General features: G+C 44.5%; 3 protein-coding genes across 5 annotated transcripts in view; 1 reads left to right on the forward strand and 2 right to left on the reverse strand.

Moving 5' to 3' along the window:
* On the reverse strand, positions 1-10,226 carry LOC308462313 (Fc receptor-like protein 5). Of its 2 annotated transcripts, XM_080979948.1 has the most exons (5): positions 9,933-10,226; positions 7,717-7,755; positions 6,282-6,578; positions 1,882-2,202; positions 2-685 (listed from the first exon to the last, which is right to left on the reverse strand). In XM_080979948.1, the coding sequence occupies exons 1-5, from the start codon at positions 10,099-10,101 to the stop codon at positions 567-569; spliced, it is 945 nt and encodes a 314-aa protein (XP_080836074.1). In that variant the 5' UTR covers positions 10,102-10,226; the 3' UTR covers positions 2-566. The 2 variants fall into 2 exon arrangements, with proteins under 2 accessions (XP_080836075.1, XP_080836074.1); XM_080979949.1 differs by lacking the exon at positions 7,717-7,755 and having other exon boundaries at positions 1-685.
* Positions 4,899-26,417, forward strand: part of LOC308462201 (chromosome-associated kinesin KIF4-like) — an 85,907-nt gene continuing 64,388 nt past the window's right edge. The window contains exon 1 of the mRNA XM_080979632.1: positions 4,899-4,912. The gene's annotated coding sequence lies outside the window, so the exon portion shown is untranslated. The remainder of the gene's footprint in view (positions 4,913-26,417) is intronic.
* Positions 11,886-22,041, reverse strand: LOC308462323 (uncharacterized protein). 2 transcript variants are annotated; one of them, XM_080979975.1, is made up of 7 exons: positions 21,617-22,041; positions 21,479-21,517; positions 17,965-18,261; positions 13,906-14,010; positions 13,749-13,803; positions 13,661-13,718; positions 11,886-12,953 (listed from the first exon to the last, which is right to left on the reverse strand). In XM_080979975.1, the coding sequence occupies exons 1-7, from the start codon at positions 21,792-21,794 to the stop codon at positions 12,816-12,818; spliced, it is 870 nt and encodes a 289-aa protein (XP_080836101.1). In that variant the 5' UTR covers positions 21,795-22,041; the 3' UTR covers positions 11,886-12,815. The 2 variants fall into 2 exon arrangements, with proteins under 2 accessions (XP_080836101.1, XP_080836100.1); XM_080979974.1 differs by having other exon boundaries at positions 13,749-13,806.

A 26,417-nucleotide genomic window follows, 5' to 3' on the forward strand; every position in this document is an offset into this window, starting at 1 on the left:
GCAATAACAAAAGTTCATTTAGAAACACAATTTACAAAGACTCATAATCTAGGTTTTTATCTTATATTTTTGAAACGTACATCCAGGTTTTTTCCTTTAATTTTTTTGGGGGCCCCCAAGAGAGTGGGGCCCTAAGCTCTAGCTTGTACGTAAATCCGGCACTGGTAGAGTCCTACCCTGTCCAGAAACCTACACAGTTTCATTTGTTTAAGACTGAAACAAAAGAAGTTTTGCTTTACTTATTTATTTGAAAGAGTCCTTTAATGACAAAGAAAACACCCAAACAGGTCATATTGTAAATGCAAAGCAATGCCCCATGAAAACCAAGCAATCTTTTCTGAGGGCAGGTGACCCCATGCCCTGACCCCCCATGGCAGCCACCAGAATGGAGAAGGCCTTCTTCTGGAACACTCCCCCCCCCCCAATGATAGACAGGGCTGACATAGACTTTGGGCCCATCCTGGAAACTGTCCCCGCTGCATGTCGGAAACCGCCTTCCAGGTCATGCACAGAACAAAAGGGGACACCTGAAAGCCCCAACGTTATCTATCGCTCCTCTTTCTCCTTCAACAGAAAGCGAGAGGGACCATCAGGATCAGGAGAGTAGGAGCCAAGCGCAAATATCCCAGTGACAGGGATGGATTTGGTGTGGGTGATGGTGGTGCCGATGAATGTGGCCCTTGACCTGAAAGGAATAAAGAGGAATCCGTTATTTGTTTGTTGTGTTTCGCTTGGGTCTTTCGTCCTGAAGGCGTGACGTCATTTGAAAAAGGTCCCAAGAATTCTGAATGTTGATTTTTATCTCTTTAATGACGGCACAGTGGTACCTCTGGTTGCAAACGGGATCCGTTCCGGAAACCCATTCACAACATGAGCAGAACATTAATAATAATAATAATAATAATAATAATAATAATAATAATAATAATAATTTATTATTTATACCCCACCCATCTGGCTGGGTTTCCCCAGCCACTCTGGGTGTCTCCCAATCAATTGTTAAAAACAATACAGTGGTACCTCGGGTTAAGTACTTAATTCGTTCCAGAGGTCCGTTCTTAACCTGAAACTGTTCTTAACCTGAAGCACCACTTTAGCTAATGGGGCCTCCCGCTGCCGCCGGGCTGCCGGAGCACGATTTCTATTCTCATCCTGAAGCAAAGTTCTTAACCCGAGGTAATTTTTCTGGATTAGCGGAGTCTGTAACCTGAAGCGTCTGTAACCTGAAGCGTATGTAACCTGAGGTACCACTAAAAGTAAAGGTTAAGGTACCCCTGCCCGTACGGGCCAGTCGTGTCTGACTCTGGGGTTGCGCGCCCATCTCGCTTAAGAGGCCGGGGGCCAGCGCTGTCCGGAGACACTTCCGGGTCACGTGGCCAGCGTGACGAAGCTGCTCTGGCGAGCCAGCACCAGCGCAGCACACGGAAACGCCGTTTACCTTCCCGCTATAAAGTGGTACCTATTTATCTACTTGCACTTAAGGGTGCTTTCGAACTGCTAGGTGAGCAGGAGCTGGGACCGAACAACGGGAGCTCACCCCGCCGCGGGGATTTGAACCGCCGACTATGAGATCGGCAAGTCCTAGGCGCTGAGGTTTTACCCACAGCGCCACCCGCGTGCTGTACCACTGTACAGCATTAAATATTAAAAACTTCTCTAAACATAAGATAAAATGTGAGCAGACCTCTCCATCTCCATCCCTCCCCCTCCATTTCCCCCCCAAGCATGAAGGCTGAGACGCAGCATATGAAATAAAGAAGACGGCATTCATCGTGTCCCTTGAGGAAGACCAGACATATTGATAGCCTCATTTTCACACAACACATTAAAGTGGATTATGCTACTGCTAAAGATGGCTCTCACTTCCCCAAAATGACTCACCTGGGACATTCACCACGACTTTCCCTGTCTTGCTCCATGGAGACATAACCCATCGGCCACCAATCGCTTCCTCATAACTGCAAGCAAATTCTCCACTGTGGTTGACCTTGGCTTGTAAGATGCTCACAGAGGCGTTTGGTGAGGTATTCGCAGGTTCTCTGGATCCTTCATGACTGGTGTCCATCTCAGCACCATCCTTGAAGAAATGGAATCTCTTCTCAGTCATGGTCCTATTGGCCAAGCAAGTGAGGCGCAGGGAGCTCCCTTCGTTCACCACTCCAGACGGTGGATCCACTTTCAGCACCGGAAAAGGAGGGGGATCTGCAGGAATCATCCGCAAAGGAGAAGTTATGAGCAGGTGACCTAGACATGGCTTAGTAGTTAAGAGCCTGTGGTCCACTTGGCCTGTAAAGGAAGCTACAAGGTTTGACCGAAAAATTCGGTGAATGGTCACAGAAATCGGACAGCAAGAAATATTTGAACATACAGGTGAAACTCGGAAAATTAGAATATTGTGGAAAAGTTCATTTATTCCAGTAATTCAACTTAAAAGGTGAAACTAATATATGAGATAGACTCATGACATGCAAAGTGAGATATGTCAAGCCTTTATTTGTTATAACTGGCCAATCAAGCACAGTAATCCCATGGGCACTGAACCAGGTTTTGGTACTTTTGGCAGTGTGGGCAGGTGACAAAGTCCTGCTGGAAAATTAAATCAGCATCCCCATAAAGCTCGTTTGTGGAAGGAAGCATGAAGTGCTCCAAAATCTCCTGGTAGATGGCGGCGTTGACCCTGGACTTAATGAAGCACAGTGGACCAACACCAGCTGATGACAAGGCTCCCCAAATCAACACAGACTGTGGAAACTTCACATTGTACTTCAAGCATCTGGCATTGTGTGCCTCCCCATTCTTTCCAAGTCATGAGTCTATCTCCTATATTAGTTTCACCTTTTATGTTGAATTACTAAAATAAATGAACTTTTCCACAATATTCTAATTTTCCGAGTTTTACCTGTATGTGCCTTACAGGCCTTCAAAGTAGGCCCCCTCTGATACAACGCACTGTTGACAACATTCATAGAGCTGTTGGAAACTTCTGGAGAAGTCCTCTTTTCATACTGCTTTCAGTTCCCTCGTCACAGCAGCTTGGATGTGTGAATTGTTGGAAAATCTGTGCCCTTTCAGTGCAGATTTAAGTTTTGGAAAAATTAAGAAATCTGGTGGGGGCAGATCGGGAGAATATGGAGGGTGGGACGACTCAGTAACCTCAGTAACAATTTCATGCAGAATATACAATTCTTCCACCATCATTTGGATGCACAAACGCCGATCCCACATCAATAACTCATGGATTCTGTCAACATTTGCTGCCCTTCAAGGAAACGCTTAAACCACTCATACACTGTCTTTCGAGTTACGGCTTCATCTCCGTACACAATTGTGAGCATTTTGTGGGTTTCCGATGCTGATTGTACAAATATTTCTCGCTATCTGGTTTCTGTGACCGTTCACCAAACTTTCCGGTGACACCTTGTATATATTTAGGTCAGACAGTTCTATGGCAACTCAGGGGTCTAAGGCTGGTATATTGTTTTGTTGATTACTGGGCATATGCCCGAAGAAGTTTATTTTCTGAATTTAGAATAATAATAATAATAATAATAATAATAATTTACTATTTATACCCCGCCCATCTGGCTGGGCCTCCCCAGCCACTCTGGGCGGCTTCCAAAAAAATTATAAAATACTGTAATACATCAAACATTAAAAGCTTCTCTAAACAGGGCTGCCTTCAGATGTCTTCTAAAAGTCTGGTAGTTGTTGTTCTCTTTGATATCTGGTCGGAGGGCGTTCCACAGGGAGGGCGCCACTACCGAGAAGGCTCTCTGCCTGGTTCCTTGTAACTTGGCTTCTCACAGCGAGGGAACTGCCAGAAGGCCCTCGGAGCTGAACCTCAGTGTCCGGGTAGAACGATGGGGGTGGAGACGCTCCTTCAGATATACTGGACCGAGGCCGTTTAGGGCTTTCAAGGTCAGCACCAACACTTTGAATTGTCCTCGGAAACGTACTGGGAGCCAATGTAGGTCTTTCAAGACCGGTGTTTATGTGGTCTCTCGGTGGCCACTCCCAGTCACCAGTCTAGCTGCCGCGTTCTGGATTAGTTGTAGTTTCCGGGTCACCTTCAAAGGTAGCCCCAAGTAGAGCGCATGGCAGTAGTCCAAGCGGGAGATAACCAGAGCATGCACCACTCTGGCGAGACAGTCCACAGGCAGATAGGGTCTCAGCCTACGTACCAGATGGAGCTGGTAAACAGCTGCCCTGGACACAGATTTGACCTGTGCCTCCATGGACAGCTGTGAGTCCAAAATGACTCCCAGGCTGTGCACCTGGTCCTTTGGGGGCACAGTTACTCCATTCAGGACCAGGGAATCCTCCACACCTGCCCGCCTCCTGTCCCCCCAAAACAGTACTTCTGTCTTGTCAGGATTCAGTCTCAATCTGTTAGCCACCATCCATCCTCCAACCGCCTCCAGACACACACAGGACCTTCACCGCCTTCATTGGTTCTGATTTAAAAGAGAGGTAGAGCTGGGTATCATCCGCATGCTGATGAACACCCAGCCCAATCATAGAATTGTTGAGTTGGAAGGGATCCCAAGAGTCATCAAGTCCATACAATGCAGGAATCCTGTCCACAACTGCCCCTGGGTGGGCCTGAACCACCAGCCTTCTGGATAATAGCTAGATGCACTGACCCACTTTGTCTACTCCTCAAAAGATTCCATCTTGTCTCTGAAAAATTGTACACATCACTTGGGAACACAGACAAACTAATGGCCATGTACTTGAAGAAGAAAAGATCACCAGCGTTGAAGCAATGATTCTTCAGCATCAACTTCACTGGACTGGTCATGTTGTGCGGATGCCTGATTATCATCTTCCAAAGCAACTACTCTATTCCCAACTTAAAAATGGAAAGCGTAATGCTGGTGGTCAACAAAAGAGGTTTGAAGACTGTCTCAAGGCAAATCTAAAAAACTGTAGTATAAACAATGACAACTGGGAAACACTGGCTTGCAAATGCTCCAGTTGGAGAACAGCCTTTATCAAAGGTGTCCTGGGCTTTGAAGACACTCAAACTCAGGACACAAAGGAGAAACGTGCTAAGAGAAAGGCATGCTTGGCAAATCCACACGTGATCAACTCCCGCCCAGAAACCTATGTCCCCACTGTGGAAGGACGTGTGGATCCAGAATTGGCCTCCACAGTCACTTATGGACTCATTGTTAAAACCGTGTTTATGGAAGACAATCTTACTTGGCTATGAGGGATCGCCAAAGGAGAAGAAAGAAGAAGCACTGACCCATTGTGCCACATGCAAATTTGGCAAGGAAGACTCTTCACCCAGATTACACCACTGCCACTCTCCCAAAAAGATCTGTACCTTGAGACCTGAGAATGGGTTGCTGGCCAGTCAGTACTCAGAACAGACTCAGTGAAATTAATGGGCTTAAGTTAGAGCCGCCTGACATTTAATAACTCAACAAGGAACATTCATACATAAAAGTTCCCACACTATGTTTACTCTGAATGAAGTTCCATTCAGTAAATCAACGTTGATCCTTTCCTTATCACTGCCCGCTCACCTTATAAACCTTCCAGGCAGTCTGAAATCCCTCTTTCAGGGCACCTTTTATCATATGTGGTGGAAATGTAAGGTAGTAAAAGAATTTTGGGAAATGATATACAGTGAGTTGAAAATAATGTTTAAAATAACCTTTTCTTTAAAAAACCCCTTGAAGCCTTCCTTTTAGAAATTCTAGGTGCCGAAATCCAAAGGGAGCAGAAAATACTATTTATGTATGCAACCAAGACTGCACGGATGTTATTGGCCCAGAGATGGAAAGAAGATAAAGTCCCTACCAGATAAAAATGGCAGATCAAGTTGATGTATTACTCTGAAATGGCTAAAATGACCGGAAGAATCAGAAATCAAGAAGACCAAAATTTTAATAAGAAATGGGGGGAAATTATAATTTATCTTAAAAACCATTGTAAACAGTTAAAATCGTTAGTAGGCTTGGAATAACGCTTATAGTTTAATGGCGAATTTTGGACACAATGGAGAGGTAAAAGATTTGGATTATCATAAAAGATGCGGGAGGAAATGATTAACAATAGGATTAACAAAAAGGGAGGAGGGAAGTCCAGGCGATTCTTTGGAATCTTGTTTCTATGTTGGATGTGAGTGTAAAATTTTAGTCTGAAAAACCAAATAAATAAATTTATATATTAAAAAATTGAAATCCTTCTTTCAGAACACAGTGCTCCTCTCTCTCTTGTGTTGCGAATGAAAGAGACAACGCCAAACAGCAAAATGCAAAGATGCTCACCTGCCATGGCTACAGAGACAAGGTTGCTCTGTGAGGAAAAGATTTCCTCACTTGAGGACATGATCCAGTACACACAGCTGTAATTCCCAACAGTATCTTCATTGACACGGAACATCTCATAAGGCCCCATTCCACTATTGGGCAACTCCTTGAAGGTCTGATCTTGCTGTTCTTTGAAGAACGTGTATCCTGCCACCTCCAAACCATCAGGAGCCGAACAAGTGAGAATCACCTTTTCACCTTTGATGTAGACGTGGTGCTGGTGATCCAAGGAAAGAATTGCTGCAGGTGGGATCTCTGGAGAAGGAGAGGAAACCCAGCCAGTCAGGAAACAAACGCATGAAACGCAGAGGACGAAGAAGCGAAGGAGCACAGAATAAAGAGGGCATCTTATTTGGGGAAAGATCGAAGCAAATGAATATAAACACATATGTGATTATTCTTGCAACAACTACATTTAGTTTTGGGGTTTTCTTGACTACCAAGGTGGCATTGGCTGGCTTTCCGGAGCGCTTGATTCTACACCCTTGGCAGCAACAAATATCCAACAGGTGATACCTTGCTTATCACCACATCTCCCACTGTGGTAAATTTGACCTTCTGGATTTCTGCCTTTTGCTGCTGTCAGATGCACCTTGTGATAGGAATGTTAAATGTTCATAAGTGTACCAACCAAGCACATACATAGATCAGCACAGGAAGACCGACCTGGAACCATTTTGATTCCCAAACTGTCCCAAACTGACCAAATGTTTTCTCTGCAAGGTCAAAGGAAAATGGAAAAGCCTCCCCATTGTCTTTTCCTTCACAAATCCTGTCTTAAGGGTATGTCTCTGTTTGAATAGGGTGTGAGCCTGTGACCTGGCCCAGGAACTAAGTATTTATCATTACAAAAGACTGGCCAGGCTACCCGGCAATCCAGTCAAGTAATCTGCCAGACAAGAGATAAACAACATTCAAATTTCTGTTTTAGGACCGCCTTTTCTGTGATGTAGGTGTGATGTATCTGAGGGGTGGTCTTAGGTTACACCCCTTCTGTGATGTATATATGGTGTTTCTGGGGTTGGTCTTGATCTACAGGGTGGCAATTTCAAAAGTCTTTATAAGGCCTTGCGCGCCATTTTTCTGGGTTCCTCCTCCTTTCCTGCATGTGAGGGGAGCACCCTGTTGCAACAGATCAATAAAGATCAAGCTTACTAGCTGCTTTGCTTCTCAATATTCTCTGGTTGGCCTCAGTTATTCTCTCCTACCAATAGGGAGCCTATGCAAGGACTCTATATGGGCTCTTGGATACCCCAGAAGGGAAAATGGCAATTTTTGTTTACAACAACCTGAGCTGTGAATTTAATCATATACAAAATTGACACCCCGGCCATCCCTTGCAACTGCTTACTAAAATCAGTAACAATTAAACAAAAATGGAAACCAACTTTACCTGCATGGACTGATCTCCAAAGGAGGATCCGCAGACAGGCTGGAAGTGAACAGCAAAGGAGAGATGTCATGAGAAATGGTGTGGTTTGTGAGATAGAGGGTGAGTTTATATAAACTCACCCTCTATCTCACAATCACACCATTATTAAATTTTCTGTTTTACAATTTAAAATACTCATTGAAATATCAGTGACTTCCCTTCTTCCCTTTCCATATATATCTTTATTGTCATTGTCCCATGCAGAACAATGAAATTGAACTACATAAAACATTCAAAAACCCCTAAAAACTCTGAAACCCCATTTTAAAATACAATATACTATAGAGACTCCTTATGCTGCGTTTAGAACCAGAATTGCATTTGCATAGAAACTGTTTCTCAGGCGGCTAGTCCTGGCCTTTATAACCCTGTCCCTTCTTCCAGAAGGCAGAAGCTGAAAGAGATCATTTCCGGGGTGTGTACTATCCTGAGCTATCTCTGCAGCTTTCTTATGGCACCTGGAAGCATAGATTTGATCCAAGGTGGGAAGAGTGCACCCAGTTATTCTCTCCACAGTCTTCACAACCCTGGACAGCATTGTTTTTTCCCTGGCCGTGCAGCTCCCAAACCAGACACACAGACCATAAGTTAATACACTCTCCAAAGTGCAATGGTAAAATGCCATCAACAGGTCCTTTGAGAGATTGTTTTTCCGGAGGATTCTCAGAAAATATAACCTCTGCTGTGCTCTCTTCACCAGGTCTTTGCTGTTTTCTCCCCAGGTTGGGTAGTCTCTCAACTCCATTCCCAGAAATCGAAACACCAAGACCTGTTCCACGCACTTCCCCTCAATAATAAGTGGCTGAATATTCAGTTTACATTTCCTAAAGTCCACAATGATCTCTTTTGTTTTCTTTGTTTTTCCTGCACCACTCCCCCAACTGCTCAACTTCCTTCCTATAGGCCGCCTCCCCCTCTCCAGCCGTGATTAAACCAACCACCGTTGTATCATCTGCGAACTTTCTATGGTTCATTTTGCATATCACAAATCCCTGCATATTTTACAAAAACTGAACCATTCAGCATTCCGTTATTGCATCTGTCAAAACTTATTTACACTGTTGAATTTATCTCAATGCTGCCAATGTTTTCAGCTACGAGTGATCGCCAAAGGAAAAGAATATCAAGACTGCCTAGTGGTTAGGGCAGACTTGTGGCAGCTGACCCGGAAATCAGAAAAGTGGGTAGAGCTCAGATTCCTCGGTGTCAGATTGACAGGAACGAGCACCCAGGGGCAGATTTCCCCTTGCTTTTGACGTCTTACTTCAGGGTGGCTGGAATACGTGGCTCTCTCAGGCTTGGTCTCCTTCCTCTTGGCCTTTGCCAATGTGGCTGAGTCCAAGCCTGTCAGTCGTAAGATGCAGATGATGATGATGATAATAATAATAATAATAATAATTTATTTATACCCCGCCCATCTGGCTGGGTCTCCCCAGCCACTCTGGGCGGCTTCCAACAAAATATTAAAATACAATAACCTATTCAACATTAGGTAAAGGTAAAGGGACCCCTGACCAATATGTCCAGTCGTGGCCGACTCTGGGGTTGCGGCGCTCATCTTGCTTTATTGGCTGACGGAGCCGGCGTACAGCTTCCAGGTCATCTGGCCAGCATGACTAAGCCGCTTCTGGCGAACCAGAGCAACGCACGGAAACGCCGTTTACCTTCCCGCCAGTGCGGTACCTCTTTATCTACTTGCACTTTGACGTGCTTTTGAACTGCTAGGTTGGCAGGAGCAGGGACCGAGCAACGGGAGCTCACCCCGTTGCGGGGATTCGAACTGCCGACCTTCTGATCAGCAAGTCCTAGGCTCTGTGGTTTAACCCACAGCGCCACCCGCGTCCCACTATTAAACATTAACAGCTTCCCTAAACAGGGCTACCTTCAGATGTCTTCTAAAAGTCTGGTAGCTGTTTTTCTCTTTGACATCTGGTGGGAGGGCGTTCCACAGGGTGGGTGCCACCACCAAGAAGATCCTTTGCCTGGTTCCCTGTAACTTGGCTTCTCGCAGCGAGGGAACCGCCAGAAGGATAAGGATAAGGAGTGAGTTTTTGGTTACCGAGGTGTTGCCTCCATCCATTCATCTATGACCAATTATGGGCTTAGGCGACCTTGGCAAGTAGGGCAGCAAAAGCCAACCCCCCTATTTTGTCTATAACAAGAGAGAGGCCCCAAACCTGTTATCAAAGCAGCAAATTTCATGCTCAGCCGGCGTCCCTCGAAGGCCAATGGCGGGGTCCTCTGCTTCACCACCGTCTCTCTGCTTTCAAAGAGAGGATGGGCTGTCTCTCCCTGACTCAACCAGACTGTCAGACGCAAAGACAAGAGCAGGAACTGAACAGTCATCGCCTCCTTTCCTCCCAGCCACCACAAAGCATTGTACCTGGGCCCCCAGTGCAGCACACAGCTCAGCTAATAGGCCTTGAGGACACCAAAAGCTGCTGGGTGGAACAACCGATGTTCCAACCAGCTCACCACATCTCTCCTTGCACCGCCTATGCTCAGCCTCCTTTGTAACCAAAACGCTTGAGAAGGCGGTAGAACGAGGCTAGAAATGAGAAAGCGGAAGGACGCAGCAATCACAGGTGGTCAACTCAAAAAGGGGCCTCAAGAAGAAGATCAAACCTATCCATTCTGAAGGAAATCAGCCCTGAGTGCTCACTGGAAGGACAGATCCTGAAGCTGAGGCTCCAAGACTTTGGCCACCTCATGAGAAGAGAAGAAGACTCCCTGGAAAAGACCCTGATGTTGGGAAAGATGGAGGGCACAAGGAGAAGGGGACGACAGAGGACGAGATGGTTGGACCGTGTTCTCGAAGCTACCAGCATGAGTTTGACCAAACTGCGGGAGGCAGTGGAAGACAGGAGTGCCTGGCGTCCTCTGCTCCATGGGGGTCACGAAGAGTTGGACACGACTAAATGACTAAACAACAATAACAAAATGTTAGAAGAGTCCTGGTAATCTGGCCAAAGTGGCTTCTAGTCCAGCATCTTCTTCTGACAGTGGCCAACCAGGCATTCCTTTTGGGGAAAGAAGAGACCAGGATCAGCAGAATGGGAACTCCAGCACCAGGAAGCAGGAATAAGATCCTCAACAACCTCCTCTCCCTACATGAAGGGATCCAGACCCTGTGATCATCACCCGAGGCCCTTCTTTGTGTGCCTTCTCCACAAGAGGCCTGGAGGGTGTCAACATGAGAACGGGCCTTTTCTGTTAGGCGTAATGGTTTGATTCACACAGCAATGAAAAATGTACACGTATTAAAGAAGGTTTAAAATGGAACATGGCTAAATGTATATTGGTAACACTGAAGTTTTCCCCAATGTTGTTTTCTAAAGCTGTAATTAGTTTTCTGAGCTGCAATTAGCTAATGATGACCTGCTGTTTGTTTCTCTACTCTGTACTGAGAGTGAACCTTTGATCATGTGATGAAGGTATTGAGTTGCAAATCTGCCGTTTTGAACAGAGCTGCCTTTGAGTCTTTGCCTTCCAAACCCAATAGAGTGAAGATGCAAATGGAGTCATTCTCTGAACGCAACAGAGGACAAAGCGTGCGATAATGGCTTGGCAAGAGTTGGAAAGGGGGGGGGGGGAGAGAGAGAGAGAGAGAGAGAGAGAAAGAGAAAGAGAGAGAGAGAGTGCTCTGTTTATAGGTCTATTTGGACTATTTCTTATTTTGTAAGATACTGAGCCTGTGCTGGTCAACACAAGATATTGTATGGGTGTTTTAATTGTTTTGAATAAAGTTCTGCCAGTAAAAGTTTAAGCAATATTTTCATGGGTCTGGACAAAGTTTCATTTCCAAAGGGGTCAGTTCTTAAGCTACCACTTGCTTCAAACAGCACAAAATTTTATATCTGCAACATTTTCTGCAGTGGCTCCCTGTTTGTGAGATGCTCTCCCCATGGAGGCTCCTTCTGGCGCCTTCATTATACATTTTTAGGTGCCAGGCAATTATTTAAATGTGTTTTTGGGAGGGGGGTTATTGTTTTGCTTTGTTCTTGTTCTTATTATGACCTTTGCGGTTTTATTCTGTGAACCATGCTGAGAACTTCGGTTGAGGGGTAGCATACAAATTAAATTAAATTAAAAAATAAATATTCATAAGAACCATATTACTATGCAGGAAGCACAATAATAAGAATAATTTTATTATTTGTACCCCGCCCATCTGACTGGCTTGCCCCAGCCACTCTGGGCGGCTTCCAATAACTATAAAAGCATAATGAAACATCAAACATTAAAAACTTCCCTGAACAGGGCTGCCTTCAGATGTCTTCTAAGAGTAATATAGTTCTTTATTTTCTCAACATCTGAAAAGAGGACGTTCCATAGGGTGGGTGCCACTACCGAGAAGGCCCTCTGCCTGGTTCCCTGTAACTTGGCTTCTCGCAGGGAGGAAACTGCCAGAAGGCCCTCGGCACTGGACCTCAGTGTCCGGGCTGGACGATGGGGGTGGAGACGCTCCATCAGGTATACTGGACCTTTGAGGCCATTTAGGGCTTTCAAGGTCAGCACCAACACTTTGAATTCTGCCCAGAAACGTACTGGGAGCCAATGCAGGACTCGTGTTATATGGTCCCGTTGGCCACTCCCAATCACCAGTCTGGCAGCTGCATTCTGGATTAGTTGTCATTTTGAGATGTTTCTGCCCTCTTCTCTTTCCCAACCATGTTTGTAAATGACACTGTAAATCTTTAATCACATCAGAATTCAACTTGTAAGAATCGAATTGTCTTTATTGAATAGAAGCTGCGTTGATTTCTGTGGAACGTGCAGAGGACCTCAACCAACACGTATTTGTTTGTTTTCTTTTCTTAAATTTACATCCCATCCTTTCTTCCATCACTGGACACCATCACAGCAGCACAACTGTGGTTCCCAGCTAGTCACCCACCCAGACACTGACCAGACCTGGACCTGCTTAGCTTCCGCAAGTTGGGCACCTCCTGTGCCTTCAGCCATGCCCTGGCTGAGAGCAATAAACCAACTGGCAGGCGATGTAGAATCCTTTGGCAGCCACTCAAAACTCCATAATCTCTTTCCTTTCCACAATCTCTTCACTTTCTTCCTCTGTTAGTAGGTGGAAATAGAACCTCGCTGTACATCACCTTCTCCTCTTCCACCAGTCGGAGCCCATTTCCTAAGCAAGACTTAGCAGAGCAGAATTTGATGGTGGCGTAGGTGATGGTTGAGCCCTGTGGGAACAGAAGGAATGTGAGGGTGCCATTGGTCAGCAATGAAAGCAGGAGGGGCCTGGCAAATAACTTCCCTGGGTATCTTATCTGGTATTGTGGACACTGGTTGGCAGCAGCTTTCTAAGTCCTTCACAGCCTTACCTGAAGAGGACAGTGGGATTGATCCTCAGACCTTCTACATGCAGAGCATATGTCCTACTGTTGGCCTACAACCCTACATAGCCGGAGCTCAGAGAAGGAAGCTTTTCTCCCACTTCCTAGTGCTTGATCATTGGCTCCCAGTATGTTTCCGAGCACAATTCAAAGTGTTGGTGCTGACCTTGAAATCCCTAAATGGCCTCAAAGGCCCAGTAGGCCTGAAGGAGCGTCTCCACTCCCATCGTTCAGTCCGGACACTGAGGTCCTGCTCCGAGGGCCTTCTGGCGGTTCCCTCCCTGCGAGAAGCAAAGTTACAGGGAACCAGGTAGAGGGCCTTCTCAGTGGTGGCGCCCGCCCTGTGGAATGCCCTCCCAGCAGATGTCAAGGAAATAAACAACTATCTGAATTTTGGAAGATATCTAAAGGCAGTACACAATAGAGATCTCTGTCCACGAGCTTGGTCATTTGTAGGCTATCATTGCATCTTGCAGTAGCACCACATTCCATAAAGGTAGTTAGGCAGTTTTTCATGGATGTAACTAATATTACACATGAATCTCTGTGCTTACTTGGTCGTGTTCCTGCAAAACTGCTGTTTGGGGCTCCCCTGTTTCAAGATCACCCAGTTCCTCCTCCTCCTCCTCCTCCTCCTCCTCCTCCTCCTCCTCCTCCTCCTGCTGTTCTTCTGGCTCAGAATCCTGCTGGCATTTCACTGCTTCCAAAAAGGAGAGAAAGAGAGACAAAGGCGGAAAAGGTACACACAATATTATTCACATAAGCATCACAGTATCCTCAAAACCCATCACATAACTACCAGTCTTTTTCTGTCCAAAGTAGAGAATGAGGAGAATCATCAGAGTCACAAACGGGACTGCCAGATATGCAAATGCCAGCGATGGACCTGTTGATGGTGAAGGATCTGAGAAAAGAAAGGAAAAATGGTTAGGTTATTGCGTTTTTAATAAGGCTTCCTTGTCCTTGGATGCGAGACAGGCAGCAAATGTCATGCAAAATAAATATTCAAGTTCTGAAAAGTAACTTTCAGGACAAGTAACTAGTGCCAGACTTTTCTAGACAAGTTGAAGAGGGAAAAATGTTTGAGCCCTGCAAATAACACCTCTCTCTCTACCTCTCTCTCTCTCTCCTTTCAATCCTTTCAAATATGAACTGCTCACTCTTACTCAACAATAAGGCTGAGGTGATGTATGGAAGTGAGAGCTGGACCATAAAGAAGGCTGATCGCCGAAGAATGGATGCTTTTGAATTCTGGTGCTGGAGGAGACTCTTGAGAGTCCCATGGACTGCAAGAAGATCAACCCTACCCATTCTGAAGGAAATCAGCCCTGAGTGCTCACTGGAAGGAAGGATCGTGAAGCTGAGGCTCCAAGATTTTGGCCACCTCATGAGAAGAGAAGACTCCCTGGAAAAGACCCTGATGTTGGGAAAGATGGAGGGCCCAAGGAGAAGGGGACAACAGGGGACGAGATGGTTGGACTCGAAGCTACCAGCATGAGTTTGACCAAACTGCGGGAGGCAGTGGAAGACAGGAGTGCCTGGCGTGCTGTGGTCCATGGGGTCACGAAGAGTCGGACACGACTAAACGACTAAACAACAACAAAAGGCATAGGAAATAAAATAGATGACATTTACAGGTTACAGGGAATGACAGACATTTTACTCAATCTCCCCCCTTTTTCTGGCCCATCCAGTGGCGCCCCTTAATACTTCAATCAACACAGAAAAATGGAATATCCTTCTGCTAAACTGAGCTCTAACTTTCCCCAAATGACTCGCCTGGGACTTTCACCATGATTTTCACCGTCTGGCTCCAGGAAGAGGTCACCCACCGGCCACCAACCTCTTCCTCATAGCTGCAAGCAAATTCTCCACTATGGTTGAGCTTGGCTTTCAAGATGCTAACAGAGGCATTTGAGAAGTTAGTTCCAGGTTCTCTGAAGCTCCACACAGATAATTCGTCGCTGAAGGTTATCGCAAGTCCATCCCTGTAGAAAGTGAATCTTTTCTCAGTCTCTCCCTCGCTGGCCAGGCAAGTGATGTTTAGCGAGTCTCCTTCATTCACTGCTCCAGGTGGAGGATCCACTATCAGCGTCGGAGAGGGAGGGTGATCTGGAGTGATCCACAAAGGAGAAGCAATCAGCTGAGGACAATGACTTGGCTCAGTGGTTAAGAGACTGTGGTCCACTTGGCTTTTAGAGCGAAGGCATGTATTTTGGCTGGACAGCTCTATGAAAAGTCAGGGCTCTGACGCTGGCATTCTGCTTCGTCGATTGCCAGCTCTGTGGCTGCAAGATGGTCACAAGAGCGCCTGGATTAAAATTGTCTACCAAAAACTTCACTCTTGTGGTTTATCACCACAACAACAGCTACTCACTTTGGGCTATAGTAAAGAAAGCGGTCTAATTTGTCAGCGCCTGAATGAGACTGACACGGGACGTGGGTGGTGCTGTGGGATAAACCACAGAGCCTCGGACTTGCCGATCAGAAGGTTGGCGGTTCGAATCCCCGTAATGGGGTGAGCTCCCGTTGCTCGGTCCCTGCTCCTGCCAACCTAGCAGTTCGAAAGCATGAAGTGCAAGTAGATAAATAGGTATCACTCCGGCAGGAAGGTAAACGGCGTTTCTGTGCGCTGCTCTGGTTCGCCAGAAGTGGCTTAGTCATGCTGGCCACATGACCCGGAAGCTGTACGCCGGCTCCCTCGGCCACTAAAGCGAGATGAGCACCGCAACCCCAGAGTCGGCCACGACTGGACCTAATGGTCAGGGGTCCCTTTACCTTTACCTTAAATGAGACTGAGCATCAGAACAACTTGGCCACAATAAGAAACTTTTGCTGATGGTATGACTACTTTCCACCTTCCCATTTCGACTCTCTGGCACCCTACCTGCATAACCTAGCAATTCTAAAATATAGACGCACTTTTAATCTCGTGAGATTGCATGTATTGCCCTTGGCTGTACTTGAGGGACGATTCCAACAGATTCCACATGAAAAACGCTTATGTCCCTGTGGAGATGGTAGTCCTGAATCGGTGGCGCATGCTTTCACTCTTTATAAAGACTTGAGGAATGAGATTATCACCTCTCTTTTATTGTCCATTCTGGGTCATCCAACCACTGCCACGGTGCCCTTTCTCTTGGCAGATCAAGATGAGCAGGTGACAGCAAAGGTTGCAAGGTTTTTAGCTGGGGCCATCAGAATAAGATCCACTATTTGACTATTGATTCAAAACCCTAAAATGTATTTTATATAATTGACTTTTTATTTCTATTCTTTGTATATTATATTGTTGTTTTATTGCTATGGCCGATGGCTGACACAAATAAAGATTCATTCATTCAGCTCTGTGGCCAACTATGACACCCAAAGAAGTTTGTGTTACGAATCTGGGGTTCAGCAGAGAACAATTTCCCCACAAATTTCAACCCCCCCCCCCGAAAAAACATTCAGACCTGATGATGTATTGCAACCAGATAAGTCCTACTCAGAGGAGACCCATTGAAATTAATGGCCTTAAGTTAGCCATGCCCCATTACCTTCAATGCATCTACTCTGAGTAGGACTAGCATTGGATATAATCTAATCTCACCTAAGGCGTTGCTCCTTTGCAATATATACGCCATCAGTAGGAAATGAAATTACCTAGTAGACAGATGCACATGGCATTTAATAACTCAACAATAAAGATTCCCGCATGCTAGCACCCACAGTATGTTTACTCTGAAGGAAATTGGATTCAGTAAATGAAAGGAGTCCCTCCAAGTATCCCAATTTTCCAGGGACAGCCTCTGGATTTACAGAAGCCGTCTCAGATTCTGATTTGATCCTGGAATGTCCCACTTTCCCTTAGGATGTCCCTATTTTCATCAGGGAAATGTAGGAGGGGATGTGAATGCTCCTCCTTTCATTACTAGTACAGCGGTACCTTGGGTTAGGGACGCGGGTGGCGCAGTGGGTTAAACCACAGAGCCTAGGACTTGCCGATCAGAAGGTCGGCGGTTCGAATCCCCGCGACGGGGTGAGCTCCCGTTGTTCGGTCCCTGCTCCTGCCAACCTAGCAGTTCGAAAGCACGTCAAAGTGCAAGTAGATAAATAGGTACCACTCCAGCGGGAAGGTAAACGGCGTTTCTGTGCACTGCTCTGGTTCGCCAGAAGCGGCTTAGTCATGCTGGCCACATGACCTGGAAGCTGTACGCCAGCTCCCTCAGCCAGTAAAGCGAGATGAGCGCCGCAACCCCAGAGTCAGCCACGACTGGACCTAATGGTCAGGGGTCCCTTTACCTTTACCTCTGGTTAAGAACTTAATTTGTTCTGGAGGTCCGTTCTTAACCTGAAACTGTTCTTAACCTGAAGCACCACTTTAGCTAATGGGGCCTCCCGCTGCCACTGCGCAATTTCTGTTCTGTTCTCATCCTGAAGCAAAGTTCTTAACCCGAGGTACTATTTCTGGGTTAGTGGAGTTTGTAACCTGAAGTGTCTGTAAGCCGAGGTACCACCATACAGTGGTACCATGGTTCTCGAATGGCTTAGTCGACAAACAAATCGGCTCCTGAACGCCGCAAACCTGGAAGTAAGTGTTCCAGTTTTTTAACGTTTTTCGGAAGCCGAACGTCCGATGTGGATTCAGATTGAGTGCAGGAAGCTCCCGCAGCCAATCGGAAGCTGTGCCTTGGTTTTCGAATGGTTTTGGTAGTCGAATGGACTTCCGGAACGGATTAAGTTCAAGAACCAAGGTCCCACTGTACCTTATTACCTTCAAGGCAGTCTGAAATCCTTTCGGAACACAGTGCTCCTCTCCCTCTTGTGTTGCGAGTCAACAAGACAATGTCAAACAGTAAAATGCAAGGCTGCTCACCTGCCATGGCTACAAAGACAAGGTTGCTCTGTGAGGAAAAGATTTCCTCACTTGAGGACATGATCCAGTACACACAGCTGTAATTCCCAACAGTATCTTCATTGACACGGAACATCTCATAAGGCCCCATTCCACTATTGGGCAACTCCTTGAAGGTCTGATCTTGCTGTTCTTTGGAGAACGTGTATCCTGCCACCTCCAAACCATCAGGAGCCGAACAAGTGAGAATCACCTTTTCATTTCTGATGTAGACGTGGTGCTGGGGATCCAAGGAAAGACTTGCTGCAGGTGGAATCTCTGGAGAAGGAGAGGAAACCCAGCCAGTCAGGAAACAAACACATGAAATCCAGAGGACAAAGACACTCTGAGAAGGAATCTGAAGGCACACACTATGAAAAGCGCTTCCTATGTATTACTTGTCTCTACTTTTAAAAAGCAGAGACATCACCTTGCCAACAAAGGTCCGTATAGTAAAAGCTATGGTTTTCCCAGTGGTGATGTATGGAAGTGAGAGCTGGACCATAAAGAAGGCTGATCGCCAAAGAATGGATCCTTTTGAATTCTGGTGTTGGAGGAGACTCTGGAGAGTCCCATGGACTGCAAGAAGATCAAACCTATCCATTCTGAAGGAAATCAGCCCTGAGTGCTCCCTGGAAGGACAGATCGTGAAGCTGAGGCTCCAAGACTTTGGCCACCTCATGAGAAGAGAAGACTCCCTGGAAAAGACCCTGATGTTGGGAAAGATGGAGGCACAAGGAGAAGGGGACGACAGAGGACGAGATGGTGGGACAGAGTTCTCGAAGCTACGAACATGAGTTTGACCAAACTGCGGGAGGCAGTGGAAGACAGGAGTGCCTGGCGTGCTCTGGTCCAGGGGGTCACGAAGAGTCGGACACGACTAAATTACTCAACAACAACAACAACAACAACAACAACAACATGTATTACCTGTGGGATGTGAGACATAAGTAGCAGTCAAGTACAGGAGTGTCTCTGGCGCCATCTGGTGGCCAAAAGGGAAAAGGTAAACCGTGGAAAATAGAAAGGAACATAGAAAGGGAGAAGAAATATAAGGATGAATAATAAAATTCATGGAATAACAGTGGGCCAGCAAAATTACAAAATAAAAGTGTTCACGGATGACATTGTATTAACCTTAGAGCAACCAAGAGTGAGCATACCAGGTGTGACAAAAGAGACAAATAGATCTGGAAAATTGAATCATAGAATCATAGAATCATAGAATCATAGAGTTGGAAGAGACCACAAGGGCCATCGAGTCCAACCCCCTGCCAAGCAGGAAACACCATCAGAGCACTCCTGACATATGGTTGTCAAGCCTCTGCTTAAAGACCTTTAAATTAAAGAAAGGGGAAACCAAGATGCTGATAAAAAATATGGATAATCAAACAAAAAAAGACATTGAATCAGAATGTGGGTGGAAAATAGAGGATGTACATCTCCAAAATAAAAAACAAAAAACAAAATAAAACCTACATACAGCAACAGTGTTTTGTGTTGCGTAGGCTCCTATTTGTTATGTGTAAAAGACATTAGATACCTATGAGGTCCATAAATAATCATATAGCATATATTCAACAAAAACAACTTGTTGTTGGCAAAGGACAGCTGGACATATAAAGGGCCCCATTACCTTCAGTAGCTGAGGGCCACATCAAACCTAAATGCAGCCCTGAATCTGCGACTTGAGGAAGTTCTCTCAAAATTGTGCATGGATGGTATTTAACACTGAGGTGCCTCCCTTAAAACCCAATAGCCCTCCGTTATGTTGCAGAGGGTGCAAATTATACGCACATACCAACATATGTGGTAGGAATGTCCACAAATAGAACTACTTTGGAAAGAAGTTTTTAAAGAGATCTCTCAGACAACCCCAGCGACCACTTAATTTATATACTTCAGATATGGACCAATGAAGAAGGAATTGATAACACATTTATTAACGGCAGCTAGAATGGTAATAGCCAGAACCTGGAGAAACTTGCAATTAATGAATATTGATCACCGGTGTAACACAGTCAGACAAACAGCTGTAATGGAGAAGCTGTCACAAAAACGGAAAAGGAGGGAAACAAACAGTATAATTTTTACACTTCATGGTGTGATTTTATTAAGTATACATATGAGACAACACATGGATGAGAAATACAACATATATTGCAGTATGGTGCAGATAAGCAAGCACAACTCATTAGCTCGCTCCTCCTACTCAAGTTGATTTGCTGAAGAATTCATTATACTAGTTTACTGTAACCACCAGATTATTGTGTACTGAAAAATAATGTGTTTAGTATTTTACCCCTCCTAGTGACCCATTCTTTGTCAGCCATGTAAGTCTAATTATTTAATTTTGTAACAAGGGGTGTGTGTGACATTTTTTAAATAAAAAAAGTACGTAACACCCTTACATCCCTTGGAACTGTGGCAAGTTCTTAAAGAAATGGGAGTGCCTGATCTCCTCATCTGTTTCCTGAGAAATCTCTTTGTGGGACAAGAAGCTACAGTTAGAACTGGATATGGAACACCTGACTGGTTCAAAATTGGGAAAGGAGTACGGCAAGGCTGTATATTGTCTCCCTGCTTATTTAACTTATATGCAGAATTCATCATGCGAAAGGCTGGGGTGGATGAATCCCTAGCCAGAATTAAGATTGCCAGAAGAAATATCAACAACCTCAGATATGCAGATGACACAACCTTGATGGCAGAAAGTGAGGAGGAATTAAAAAACTTTTTAATGAGGGTGAAAGAGGAGAGCGCAAAATATGGTCTGAAGCTCAACATAAAAAAACCCAAGATCATGGCCACTGGTCCCATCACCTCCTGGCAAATAGAAGGGGAAGAAATGGAGGCAGTGAGAGATTTTACTTTCTTGGGCTCCATGATCACTGCAGATGGTGACAGTAGCCATGAAATTAAAAGACGCCTGCTTCTTGGGAGAAAAGCAATGACAAACCTAGACAACATCTTAAAAAGCAGAGACATCACCTTGCCAACAAAGGTCCGTATAGTTAAAGCTCTGGTTTTCCCAGTAGTGATGTATGGAAGTGAGAGCTGGACCATAAAGAAGGCTGATCGCCAAAAAATTGATGCTTTTGAATTATGGTGCTGGAGGAGACTCTTGAGAGTCCCATGGACTGCATGAAGATCAAACCTCTCCGTTCTTAAGGAAATCAGCCCTGAGTGCTCACTGGAAGGACAGATCCTGAAGCTGAGACTCCAATACTTTGGCCACCTCATGAGAAGAGAAGAAGACTCCCTGGAAAAGACCCTGATGTTGGGAAAGATGGAGGGCCCAAGGAGAAGGGGACGACAGAGGACGAGATGGCTGGATAGTGTTCTCGAAGCTACCAGCATGAGTTTGACCAAACTGCGGGAGGCAGTGGAAGACAGAAGTGCCTGGCGTGCTCTGGTCCAGGGGGTCACAAAGAGTCGGACACAACCAAACGACTAAACAACAATAACAACAAACAAGAATGGAAGTCAACTTTACCTGGGTGGGTTGATCTCACAAGAAGGATCTGGAGACAGGCTGGAAGTGCAGAACAAAGGAGAGATGCAATAAAAATTGTGTGAATGTGAGATAGAAAGCAAATTTCCCCCATCTGAGGAGGGCAGAGAGGTCACCAACCTGTCACAAAAGCGGCAGACTTCATGCTCTGTCCGTATCCTTCAAAGATCACCCACGGCTGGGGGACCCATCTCCCTCCTTTCCCTGCTCTCTCTCTCAAGACAGACAAGAATCTGGTGCTGCTGAAACAAACCCCAAAGACAGGAACTGCAACACCACACCTTTCCCTCCAGCACATTGCCAGTTAGCATTTCTTGATCTGATGTGTAGAGATCTTTCCTATTCTGCTTAATTTGAGAGGGTTCTGGGACCTTTTCTCTGTGTGAAAGAAACAAGCAGAAGGTTCATGATGTTTGAGTTGTTCCTTCAGAGAAGCTGAGTACAGCTGACTTAAACTGGTTCCCTTATTTCAGGGGTGGCCAGCTCCCAAGAGACCGTGATCTACTCACACAGTTAAAAACTGGCAGTGATCTACCCCCTGGTGATCTATCACAAACGTCCAGTGATCTGCCGGCAGATCACAATCTACCTGTTCAGCATGCCTGCCTTATTTCTTCTGTCAAAGTCATGCTGACTATGGATAATAATACGGCTGTGAGGAGCTTGGGTTTCACTTTATCTTTCTGTCTCTCTTCCTTCTGGTGTGGTGTTCTATATATAGCGTTTTAGTCTTATTATAAGTTATTGTAAGTTTAAGTTAAAGTCTGTTGTAACTGGATTTCTTATGGACGGTGCCAATCCTGAACGCATTGGATTTGTGACCATTATGCTCATTTGCCTTCAGTAAAGCTCTCTGCTGGATGAAATATCAATTTGCCTTTATAATATTTAAATACATCCTTATTGTTACCTTAACTCTTTGCTCATATGAGCTAATCGACTCCCCTCCCTCCCGCCTCATGGTTCTCATAATTCACTTCTATATCCTAGCATTTGTACCTCTTCCAATTTACATTTCACTTATTCCAATTATCACAAATTTTGAGTAAATATAAAAAGGCAGAAATCATTGTTACAGGTCTTTTCAGAACAACCCTGCTAGTGTTGTTAATTGTTTACAATTATCCTTCAAATATTATACAAATTTACTCCAGTCTTTTTGGAAAGCTCCATCACACTGGTTTTTGATTCTCTCAATCAGCTCCACCAATTCTGTATATAGTGTTGAGGTTTATTTTTATTTTTTTTAAATGATATTTATTAAGGTTTCAATAAAAGATTAAACAGAAAAACATAAACGAAAAATACACAATTCAAAAAAGCACAATACATAGTCCAAAAAAACCCAAAAAAACAAACAAAGAAAAAACAAAATACAAGACAAAAAGAACAATTAAAAACAGTATCACCTTTTCATTTCCATCTTTAAATTTACTTGTTTTCTGGACCTCCTCATACCTCCCTCTTTTGTATTCCAGTTCAAATTGTTTGTCCAGCAATTTCTTTCCCACTTTTTTAATCCCAATCTTTAATCTTAATATAATATAACATTAAAATTTTACCTCTTAAAAGCCAAATTTCCATTTCCTTAAACTTCTTTAATCCTAATCCTTAATCTTAGTTTATCTATAACTTTAAATCCTGTACAGCTGGAAACCACTCATTTTCAATCCAACATCACTCTAACATTCTTTAATTTTACAGTGTTTCTGTAGATAATCTTTGAATTTCTTCCAATCTTCCTCCACCAACTCTTCTCCCTGGTCACGGATTCTACCAGTCATTTCCGCCAGTTCCATATAGTCCATTAGTTTCATCTGCCATTCCTCCAGTGTGGGAAGTTCTTGTGTCTTCCAATACTTTGCAATGAGTATTCTTGCTGCTGTTGTTGCATACATAAAGAAAGTTCTATCCTTTTTTATCACCATTTGGCCGACCATGCCCAGGAGAAAGGCCTCTGGTTTCTTGGGGAAGGTATATTTGAATACCTTTTTTAATTCATTATATATCATTTCCCAGAAAGCCTTAATCTTTGGGCACGTCCACCAAAGGTGAAAAAATGTACCTTCAGTTTCTTTACATTTCCAACATTTATTATCGGGCAAATGATAGATTTTTGCAAGCTTGACTGGGGTTATGTACCACCTGTATATCATTTTCATAATAAATATTCTCTCTTAAGGCATTACATGCTGTAAATTTCATACCTGTGGTCCACAACTGTTCCCAGTCAGCGAACATAATGTTATGTCCAGCGTCTTGTGCCCATTTAATCATAGCCGATTTTACCGTTTCATCCTGAGTATTCCATTTCAGCAGCAGGTTATACATTCTTGACAAATTCTTAGTTTTGGGTTCTAACAGTTCAGTTTCTAATTTTGATTTTTCCACCTGGAAGCCAATTTTCTTGTCCAATTTAAATACCTCCATTATCTGAAAATAATGAAGCCAGTCTCGCACTTTGTTTTTTAGTTTTTCAAAGCTCTGCAATTTCAGTCTATCTCCATCTTGTTCCAAAATTTCCCAATATTTCGGCCATTTGACCTCCATATTGAGCTTTTTCAAGGCTTTCGCTTCCATGGGTGACAGCCACCTTGGGGTTTTGTTTTCTAACAAATCCTTATATCTTATCCAAACATTAAACAGCGCTTTCCTGACAATATGGTTTTTAAATGCTTTATGTGCTTTGACCTTATCATACCATAGATATGCATGCCATCCAAATACATTATTAAAACCTTCTAGGTCCAAAATGTCAGTGTTTTCAAGAAGTAGCCATTCTTTCAACCAGCAAAAAGCTGCTGATTCATAGTAAAGTTTAAGGTCTGGCAGGGCAAATCCACCTCTTTCCTTTGCATCAGTTAGTATTTTAAATTTTATTCTGGGCTTCTTGCCCTGCCAGACAAATCTAGAAATATCTTTCTGCCACCTCTTGAAACAATCTATTCTGTCCACAATTTGCAAAGTTTGAAACAAAAACAACATTCTAGGCAATACATTCATTTTTATTGCAGCAATACGGCCCAGCAGTGAAAGCTTCAAATTTGACCAAATTTCTAAATCTTTTTTCACTTCAGCCCAACATTTTTCATAGTTGTCTTTAAATAAATTCCCATTTTTTGCTGTCATGTTAATCCCCAGGTATTTAACTTTCTTAACCACTGTTAAACCTGCCTCATTCTGAAACCTCTCTCTTTCAATCGATGTTAAATTTTTCTCTAAAACCTTAGTTTTTGACTTGTTCAATTTAAATCCTGCTACTTGACCAAATTCTTGAATCAGTTCTAAAACCCTTTTGGTACTAGATTCTGGCTCCTGTAACGTCAATACTAAGTCATCTGCAAATGCTCTCAATTTGTACTGTTTCGCTCCGACCTGTATACCTTTTACCAACTGGTCCCTTCTAATCATATTCAGCAAAACCTCCAGGATATAGTGTTGAGGTTTAGTCTTATTATAAGTTATTGTAAGTTTAAGTTAAGTCTGTTGTAACTGGATTTCTTATGGACGGTGCCAATCCTGAATGCATTGGATTTGTGACCGCTATGCTCATTTGCCTTCAGTAAAGCTCTCTGCTGGATGAAATATCAATTGCCTTTGGTCTACTTTTTGGGAATCCTGCAATGTGTTTAAGTTTTTGCTCTGCTAACGATACGCTGGAGTTCTCCTCTGGATCAATACTGAGCAGAATTTCAATGACATGAACCCTGAGCTCGGTGCAGAACTCAGCCTATAGGCCATAAGCTTTACTCAGTCCCATCAAAGAGCTGCTAACCACATCTGATCTAGCTGTGTCAATGCCATCACTTGTTTTTATCAGTGTTCAAATTGATAGTGTAGATAGATAGCGTTCAGTTCCGCCTGGGTTGGTTAGAGCATGGGACTGATAATGCCAAGTTTGCAAGTTTGATTCCCATATGGGACAGCTGCATATCCCTGCATTGCAAGGGGTTGGACTAGGGTTATAACTCTACAATTATGTGAGTTTCAAAGTAGCCAGAATGCAACAATGTGGAGGGGGAGCATGAGAAAGCACCAGCCCCCACCCCTGCAAATTCAAGAGCACAGTGCATGGCTTCTTGGTGTGTACACCATCAAAACAAATATGCAACATAAAGGCCAGGAAACTGTAATAGAAAAGCAGATAAAAACCTGGATTATTAAATTAGAATGTAATAACAACAGTTCCTTGCCAGGGACCTAAGTGCTGGCCTGCATCAACATGCTGCCTGTCCCTAAAGCTGACCACAGGAGTAAAGAGCAGAGCTCACCACATCCGTCCTTGCTGTGCTTTTGCCTGTTAACCAAAGCGCTTGAGAAAATGACAGAGCAGCAGAGTGGGGCTGGAGGTGAGAAAGAGGAAGGATGCTCAGAAAGGGGTCATGCAAACTTTAGAAGTTGATGGGGCCAAAGTGGCCTCTCTTAGCTCAGCATCCTCTTCTAAGAGTCGGCAAGTAGATGCTCTTCGTGGGAAGCAGCAGTAGAGCAGAAACTGAAACCCCAAGGAGCAGGATGAGACACTTTGTAAGGATCGTTGTCAGAACATCCTCCTCCATTGCAGATGCCACAATGAAAACATCAAGCTAAGCCGGGTCCTGCTTTGGAAATCGCCTTATACCGAGTCAGACCAGTGGCCCATTTAGCTCACAGATTGGCTCGCCTCCTCTTCCCCCAAAAAGTTGCCCCTTCCCGAGCCAGCCAGGAGTCGAACCTAGAATCTTCTGATCCGTAGTCAGACGCGTTATCCATTGCGCCACTGGCCCTTGGACGCGTATTACTGTGGCTGGTTTGGCTGAAGACAGAGCTGACTTAACATACATTCAGCATCCTGACTTCCCTCGGCTGGGAGAACTAGGAGGCAAAGAGGCGCAGGGCAGCCTCCCAATGTGTTTATCTTTCCCCTTTCCCAAGGCAAATAGCG

The sequence above is a fragment of the Podarcis pityusensis genome (assembly GCF_964106645.2).
Source record: "Podarcis pityusensis genome assembly, chromosome: 13".
NCBI classification, from domain to species: Eukaryota; Metazoa; Chordata; class Lepidosauria; order Squamata; family Lacertidae; genus Podarcis; species Podarcis pityusensis.